At 53.2% G+C, this 8,643-nt stretch overlaps 2 protein-coding genes across 2 annotated transcripts; both read left to right on the forward strand.

The window, feature by feature from the left end:
* The first annotated feature begins 1,219 nt into the window (after positions 1-1,219).
* Positions 1,220-6,475, forward strand: LOC108176401 (uncharacterized). Its single transcript, XM_089309066.1, is given in 3 exon segments — positions 1,220-1,646; positions 1,733-3,074; positions 3,076-6,475. Coding segments are annotated over 3 exon segments (5,169 nt in total).
* Positions 6,475-7,758, forward strand: LOC149123531 (endogenous murine leukemia virus Env polyprotein from Emv-2 locus-like). The gene has a single exon (XM_089309067.1). It carries the CDS (start codon positions 6,475-6,477, stop codon positions 7,756-7,758), a length of 1,284 nt encoding a protein of 427 aa, XP_089165193.1.
* Positions 7,759-8,643: the final 885 nt, after the last annotated feature.

Consider the following 8,643-nt stretch of genomic DNA (forward strand, 5'->3'; position numbering starts at 1 on the left):
ATTTATTTTATTAATTTGTAAGTCAGAGTTACACAGAGAAGAGAGGCAGAGAGAGAGAGAGAGAGAGAGAGAGACTGCGAGAGTGAGCTAGATAGGTCTTCCATCCGCTGGTTTGCTCCCCAATTGACCGCAACGGCCAGAGCTTCACTGATTGGAAGCCAGGAGCTTCTTCCAGGTCTCCCAGGTGGGTGCAGGGGCCCTAGGATGTGGACCATCTTCTACTGCTGTGAGACCCCCGCAAAAGCCCCTAAACAATGCAGGTCCTGGGAAATGGGGAAGCAAACTGGTTTTCAGAGGAGCGGTTAAATGTTACTTAGGAGCGGTTGAATGTTACTTGAGATATGGGCACCAAAACATCCTGTTATGTACATAAGCCCCCTCCCCTATGCTTGCTCAAGCTTAACAAAGAAAACCGCAAGGCACGTAAGGCACGTAGCAGCCTGATTCTCTTCCTCAAACGACACCCCCCCCCCCCGTCATACCCTTTTGACCTAGTACTTTTCCACTGACATTACCTCCCTACTGCTTCCAAACTGCCATATTAGGTCAATTGCTGAGAACTATCCAATGAACTTACGCCACCCTATAGTATGTTAATCTTGTGGTTTTGCCCTTTAAAAACTGTGTGAGATGACTGTTCGGGGCTCCTCCCTTTCTCACTGCTTGTGACAGCAGAGGGCCCATTTGCGCAAATGAAATAAAACTGCCTCTTGCTTTTTGCATCGCCTGGTCTGGAATCTGTGTTTCTGGGGTCGTCACAAAAGGGCACCGCTTTTGGGGTCCTTCATATGGGGGCTCGTCCGGGATTTGGGAGACCCCAGACTCCCACACTCCATCGACCTGACAGAGGTAAGGTTGCTTACTTGTATATGTTTGTAATCATGGTTTGTACTGTTTGTCTTTGTCTGCCAGGGCGACGTGGAATCCATCCTGGGGCACCTGTACAGGCTCAGTATAGAGAGTATTGGAGCAGTGGGGGAGACAGACGTGTCCTGAGACCCCTGGTCCAACCCTGGAGGATGCTCCAGTGGTGGTCTGGGAAGAGGGGAAAGAGAGCATTTCCCTTCTTCCAGGGGAGAGTCTGGCCAGACGGCTGCTCCCATCTGAAATTTTAGTTTCGGTTTTGTCTTGGTCTGTTGCCGTGCGGCTTGTGATTTGTGTTCTGTGTGTCGCTGTTTTTGTCGTTTTTTATTTCTTACTGTCTCCCCCATCTGTCGTCATGGGGCAACAATTAACGACACCTTTAAGCCTGACTCTAGAACACTGGAAGGAGGTTCGAGAGATTGCCCGCAGTTTGTCGATGGAAGTCCACAAGAAGGAGTGGGTGGCGCTTTGCACCTCCGAATGGCCCACTTTCGGTGTCGGGTAGCCGAAGGACGGAACCTTTAACCTTGACTTAATTTTGCAGGTTAAAGACCAAGTCTGCCGTAAGGGTGGAGGGGGACGTCCAGAACAACTACCATATGTCACGGTGTGGGAGGACTTGACCCGGAAGCCCCCGCTTTGGGTTAAGCCTTTCCTCGCACACGGAGACACTAAAGACCGCCAGCAGGAAGATAAGGAGGAAGTTGATGGGGGTCCCAGGCCTCCCCCGCTTCCCTCCTCAACTCCCCTAATCCCTGCTCCAGCAGAGACCCCAGTGCAAGGTCCCCCGCCAACCTCAGATCTCTATCCCCTAAAAGAACTCCAACTACTGAAAACCGCATTTCCACCCGTCCTTTCGGGTGGACAGGAGGACCTCCTCCTTTTGGATCCCCCACTGCCATACAACCGTCCAGAATTGAGGGAGGTGCCTCCCTCTGCCCCGTCCCTGGACTCTACAGTCCAAGAATCAGGGGAACCACAACCCACTTCCCTATGAGACCCCTCACCGCCAAGTACCCACCTGCCTCTTTGCCAAGAGCAGAGGGGGGGGGATATTGGGCATCCCAGGCATTCCCATTGCGTTCGGTGGAGGGGGAGCTTCAGTATTGGCCATTCTCCGCGTCAGATCTCTACAACTGGAAAACCCACAACCCCCCATTTTCGCAGGACCCTCAGGCCCTCACAGGCCTGATTGAATCGATTTTGTTAACCCACCAACCCACATGGGATGACTGTCAGCAGCTTTTACAGGCCCTCCTGACCACGGAAGAGCGGCAGCAGGTTTTCACAGAAGCCCGCAAAAATGTGCCGGGGCATGACGGACGCCCCACTCAGCTACCTAACAAGATTGATGAGGTGTTCCCGCTGACTCGACCAAGTTGGGACTTCAATACGGCAGCGGGTAGGGAGCGACTCCGTCTCTATCGCCAGGTTCTCCTGACAGGTCTCCGGGGGGCAGGAAGACGCCCCACCAATTTGGCCAAGGTACGTGCGATTGTGCAGGGTAGTGAGGAAACTCCGGCAGGATTTTTAGAAAGGTTAATGGAAGGATACAGAATGTATACTCCCTTTGACCCACAGGCCCCTGACCGGCAGGCCGACGTAATCATGTCCTTCATTGGACAATCGGCCCCGGACATCCGCACAAGGCTACAGAGGCTGGAGGGGTTGCAGGGATATACACTGCCGGACCTAGTCAAGGAGGCAGAAAAGATTTTCAATAAAAGAGAGACAAAGGAGGAAAGAGAAGAGAGGTTACGCAGAGAACAGGAATGTAGAGAAGATCAGAGAGATAAAAAGAGAAACAAGGACTTAGTTAAGGTCCTGGCCGCCGTAGTTGCAGGGTCAAAAACAGGACGAGACAAGGGCAGGCAAGACAGGGACCAGGGAGACAAACGGAGACCGAGAGTGGAATGAGACCAGTGCGCCTACTGTAAAGAAAGAGGACATTGGGCCAGGGACTGTCCGAACAAGGGACGGCCAAGACCCCAGCAGAGAACTGCTCCGATCCTGTCATTGGAAGACGACGAATAGGTAGGTCAGGGCCAGGAGCCTCTCCCTGAGCCCCGGGTAACCCTGAAAGTGGGAGGCCAACCAGTCACCTTTCTGGTCGACACTGGAGCCCAGCATTCAGTTCTTACCACAGCTGAGGGCCCTCTCAGTTCCAAGACATCATGGGTCCAGGGGGCCACCGGAGGAAAACTGTACAAATGACCTGGCAACAGGGCGGGTCACGCATTCGTTCTTACTAGTGCCGGACTGCCCATACCCCCTGCTGGGAAGGGATCTGCTCTCAAAGGTTGGGGCCCAGATCCATTTCCAAGACAAGGGAGCCACAGTAGTCGGCCCCGCAGGTCAACCCCTCCATGTGTTGACCCTTCGGCTAGAAGACGAACACCGCCTTCATGAGTGCCCCCTACCAGCTCAGCCCCAAGTAGCATCTGAATGGCTTACTAAATTCCCCCAGTCTTGGGTGGAGATGGGAGGAGTAGGGCTTGCTATCAGACAGCCCCCGGTGATAGTAAACCTGAAGCCCACAGCCACTCCCGTATCTATCCGCCAATACCCTATGGCTACGGAGGCAAAGGTCGGAATTCGGCCACACATACAGAGACTAATAAAACTGGGCATATTGAGACCTTGTCAGTCACCTTGGAATACCCCTCTGTTACCAGTCAAAAAGCCTGGCTCCAATGATTACAGGCCAGTGCAAGACCTACGGGAAGTAAACCGTAGGGCTGAGGACATTCACCCTACGGTTCCTAACCCGTACAACCTACTGAGCACCCTGCCCCCGACCCGAACTTGGTATACAGTGCTTGACTTGAAAGATGCCTTCTTTTGCCTAAGACTGAGTCCCCAGAGTCAACCTCTCTTTGCCTTTGAGTGGAAAGACCCGGAGACTGGGTTTTCGGGACAAATAATGTGGACCAGACTTCCCCAAGGGTTCAAGAACTCCCCTACGCTGTTTGATGAAGCCTTACACCAGGACTTGGTGGATTTCCGGGTAAGCCACCCAGAGTTGACTCTCCTACAATACGTGGATGACTTGTTGTTAGCTGCAGAGACTGAGCAGGGTTGCACTAAAGGTACGGAGGCCCTACTCCATAGGCTGGGAGAGTTAGGATACAGGGCCTCCGCGAAGAAGGCCCAACTTTGCACCCAACGCGTGACCTACCTAGGCTACGTATTGGAGGGGGGACGGAGGTGGTTGACTGAGGAATGTAAGAAGGCCGTAGCGCTCATCCTGCCGCCTAGAAATGCTCGCCACCTCAGGGAGTTCTTGGGCAGCGCCGGCTTCTGCCGCCTCTGGATACCGGGTTTTGCGGAGATGGCAGCGCCCCTGTACCCCCTAACCAGGACAAATTCCCCGTTCATCTGGGGAAGGGAACAACAATTAGCTTTTGATAGAATAAAACGAGCCCTCTTGGAGGCTCCTGCATTAAGCCTCCCAGACCCCGCTAAGCCCTTTACCCTCTATGTGGATGAAAAGGGGGGAATGGCAAAGGGTGTCTTAACTCAGAATTTGGGGCCCTGGAAAAGACCTGTGGCGTACTTTTCAAAGAAACTGGACAATGTCGCCTCGGGGTGGCCCCCTTGCCTCCGCATGATTGCGGCTGTGGCCGTCTTGGTGAAAGACTCGGACAAATGGACTCTGGGGCAACCACTCACCATAGTGGCACCCCATGCCATCGAGGCCGTCATCCGCCAACCGCCAGACAGATGGCTCTCGAACGCCAGGGTTACCCACTACCAGGCCATGTTGCTCAACCCTGAATGGGTCCGGTATGGGACTGCTGCCTCGCTCAATCCGGCCACCCTGCTTCCTGAGCCGGGGTCTGAATCACAAGTTGACCATGACTGCCACCAAGTGTTAGCCGAAGTGCACGGGACCCGAGAGGACCTGACAGATCTACCCCTGTCAAACGCAGTCACCTGGTATACGGACGGGAGCAGCTTCTTGCACCAAGGTGAGAGAAAGGCAGGGGCGGCGGTGGTTGATGTGGAAACTGTCATATGGGCCTCTGCTCTGCCCCCAGGGACTTCGGCACAGAAGGCTGAACTTGTGGCCCTCACCCAAGCGCTTCGTGCCGCTAAGAATCGCAGGGTAAACATTTATACCGACAGCCGTTATGCCTTTGCCACTGCGCATATACATGGGGAAATATATCAGAGGAGAGGGTTGCTAACCTCAGGGGGCAAGGACATCAAAAATAAGCAGGAGATCCTAGACCTCCTACAAGCCCTCCACCTTCCAAAGAAAGTGAGCATCATCCACTGCCCAGGTCATCAGAAAGGAGATGACGCAGTGGCCAAGGGAAATAGAATGGCGGATGAGGTAGCTAAAACAAGGGCCCTGGACAGCGTCACTCTAGTAACGCAGTCATCGGAAACCACAAATAACCCTGGGTGGTCATATTCGGAGCAAGATGTGACAGCCATCCAAAGACTGGGAGGCGCGTACAATGACCAGCGTAAGGTCTGGGAGATCCAGGGGAAAACAGTATTTCCAAGAAAGGAAGCCAAGGACCTCGTAAAAGACCTCCATAGATGGACCCACTTGGGGCATAAAAAGTTAAAGGCCCTACTGGACAGAGAGGAACTAACCTACTTCATAATAGGACTGGACTCATTAGTAAAACAAGCGACAGAATCCTGTGTTCCTTGTGCAAAGGTAAATCCAAAGTGTATTAAAGTACCAGAGGGAGCAAGAATGCGAGGGGCACTCCCGGGAACAAACTGGGAGGTGGACTTTACCGAGATCCGTCCCGGTAGGTATGGAATTAAGTATCTCCTAGTATTTGTAGACACTTTTTCCGGCTGGACAGAGGCCTTTCCGGTAAAAAAGGAAACAGCGCAGGTGGTGGTCAAGAAAATCCTGGAAGAAATCTTCCCGCGGTTTGGCTTGCCTAAGGTACTGGAATCCGATAATGGGCCGGCCTTTGTCTCCCGGGTAAGTCAGTTGGTGGCCAAAGTACTGGGGATTGATTGGAAATTGCATTGCGCATACAGACCCCAGAGTTCAGGACAGGTAGAGCACACGAATAGAACAATTAAGGAGACCTTAACCAAATTAATGATGGAGACTGGCACTAGAGATTGGGTCGAGTTGCTACCGATGGCCTTATTCCGGGCCCGCAACACTCCCTCCGCGTTCGGGTTGACTCCGTATGAGATACTGTACGGAGGCCCTCTCCCAATAGCTGACTTGTTGGGACCCATCATTGACTCTTATGCCACTTCCCCTAGTTTGCAGACCCGACTGAGAGCTTTGCAGCTGATTCAGAGGCACGTGTGGAAACCTCTAGCAGCAGTATACCAATCCAAGTGCCCTACAGTGCCACACCCTTTCCAGATCGGAGATTCAGTTTACGTCCGCAGACATCAGTCCAGAACCCTCGAGCCGCGTTGGAAGGGGCCCTACACCGTACTCCTAACAATGCCGAGAGCAGTGAAAGTGGACGGAATTGCGGCTTGGGTTCACGCCTCTCACGTCAAAAAGACATCAGAAAAGGAGGGGAGTTCGAGCAAGGACACAAGTGAACCATCGAGATGGAAACTCCAGTGTACTCAAAACCCCCTCAAGATAAGACTTTTAAAAGCTGCCTAATGTTTGTAATCATTAGCCCGTTGCCTGTACTGCTTATGATTCGCCCCAGTCTCAGTCTCACCCTATCCAGCTCATCCCTTTCTAACCCCCATGGGCCGCAAAAGCTCACTTGGGAGGTGATCTCTCCCTCGGCTAGTGTGGCCTGGTCGACCAGCGACACTCGGGTACCAGGAAAGTGGTGGCCTTCTCTCCACCCAGATGTATGCCAGATAGTTCTGGGACTAGATTCCTGGGATCTACCCGATCAGGAAGATATCCCCCACAACACTTCGCCTCCGTTAGACTTCATTCATCCCCCGGGATCCTACCCCGTAGCAGCGGGATGTAGAACCCCAACTCGGAGATGCCAACTCCGCCAACTAGAATTTTATGTGTGCCCCAGGGATGGTAGAAGAAAGGATCAGATCTACCGGTGTGGGGGGCCGGAGCTCCTATACTGTAAGGCTTGGGGGTGCGAAACTACAGGGGAGGCATACTGGAAGCCTTCCTCTTCTTGGGATTGGATTACTGTGAAGCGTAATACCACTGTTGCCCACTCGGGCTCCTATCTAGCCAACAGGGCCTGCCAGAGCACCCCCTGTGGAAGCTCCCCTACATGCAATCCCCTCAATATTACCTTTACCACTTCAGGAAAGCAATACACAACGCTGTCCAGTTGGATGAAAGGGAGAATCTGGGGTTTGCGCTATTATACTACTAATAACGATTTTGGGTTTTGGTTCAAAATTAGACTAAGAATCACCTCTCCCGACCCCCTACCGGTAGGGCCCAACAGGGCTCTGGCCCCTGCCTACCGACCAAGCCACCCTCAGCCTGAGACAACCGGACAGCCAGCCTCTAAGGGAATATGCTCACCGGCTCCCCTCGCAAGCCTACCTGCAGGGGAGAGAGTGATGTTGCTAATACGGGGTGCCTTTTCGGCAGTGAATCAGTCACACCCTGACCTGACCAACCCCTGTTGGTTATGCTTGTCCGCAAGCCCGCCCTACTATGAGGGAATAGCTGTCGTTGGAACCTACAATACCTCCTCGGCCCACCGGCAGTGCCCTGCCGCTAACCCCCTAATAACTTTGGTGGAGGTCTCGGGGAGGGGAACCTGTGTTGGAGACCCGCCCTCAGCCTACCAGCGCCTCTGCAACACCACTACCAACTCCTCCCTGGTGGACCGGAACTTGTACCTGGTGCCACCCCCCCCAGAACCTGGTGGGCATGCTCTCGTGGCCTCACTCCCTGTGTGTCCACCAATGTTCTCAACGGGACCGGGGACTTCTGTGTCCTGGTGACGGTCATCCCGAAGGTGATTTACCACCCAGAGAACACACTTGAGGAGCGGTATGATGGCGCTTTAACCAGGTTCCGTAGGGACCTGGCCTCCATGACCCTAGCAGTGCTACTGAGCTTTGGGATAGCGGCTGCTGGGCTGGGCACAGGGACGGCCACCCTGACCCAAGGAAACAGCGGGCTGGCAATCCTCCAACAGGCGGTGGACACAGATATAATGGAGATAGAACAGAACCTCCAACGACTACAAGAGTCCCTCACCTCCCTCTCAGAGGTAGTACTCCAAAATCGCAGGGGCTTGGACCTTGTTTCTAAAAGAGGGAGGGTTATGTGCTGCCCTCAAAGAAGAATGCTGCTTCTATATAGACCACTCTGGGGTAGTAAAAGATTCTTTAGCCAAACTAAGAGAGCGGCTGGAAAAGAGACGACGAGAAAGGGAACAGACTCAGAGCTGGTTTGAGGGATGGTATAACAGGTCGCCCTGGTTGACAACCTTGCTCTCCACCATAGCGGGCCCCCTTATCACCCTAATCCTAATTCTGACCTTCGGGCCGTGCATTATAAACTGGCTACTCCAGTTTGTTAGGGACAGACTGTCCACCGTGCAGGCATTAGTCCTCACGCAGCAGTACCAAGCCCTGGCCACCAGTGACCGTGTTGAGACCCCCTACCAACAGCTTTAACAGTTATAGGTACTCAATTTTAGGATTAAAATTAGTTCAAAGAGAAAATGGGGGAATGTGAGACCCCCACAAAAGCCCCTAAACAATGCAGGTCCTGGGAAATGGGGAAGCAAACTGGTTTTCAGAGGAGCGGTTAAATGTTACTTAGGAGCGGTTGAATGTTACTTGAGATATGGGCACCAAAACATCCTGTTATGTACATAA

This window comes from Oryctolagus cuniculus, chromosome 11 (genome assembly GCF_051225735.1).
Source record: "Oryctolagus cuniculus isolate XC-2025 breed Fujian yellow rabbit chromosome 11, ASM5122573v1, whole genome shotgun sequence".
Classification (NCBI taxonomy): Eukaryota; Metazoa; Chordata; class Mammalia; order Lagomorpha; family Leporidae; genus Oryctolagus; species Oryctolagus cuniculus.

Excerpts from the sequence above, each read along its gene's own strand:
- LOC149123531 (XM_089309067.1), top strand. The coding sequence starts at position 6,475 with ATGTTTGTAATCATTAGCCCGTTGCCTGTACTGCTTATGATTCGCCCC.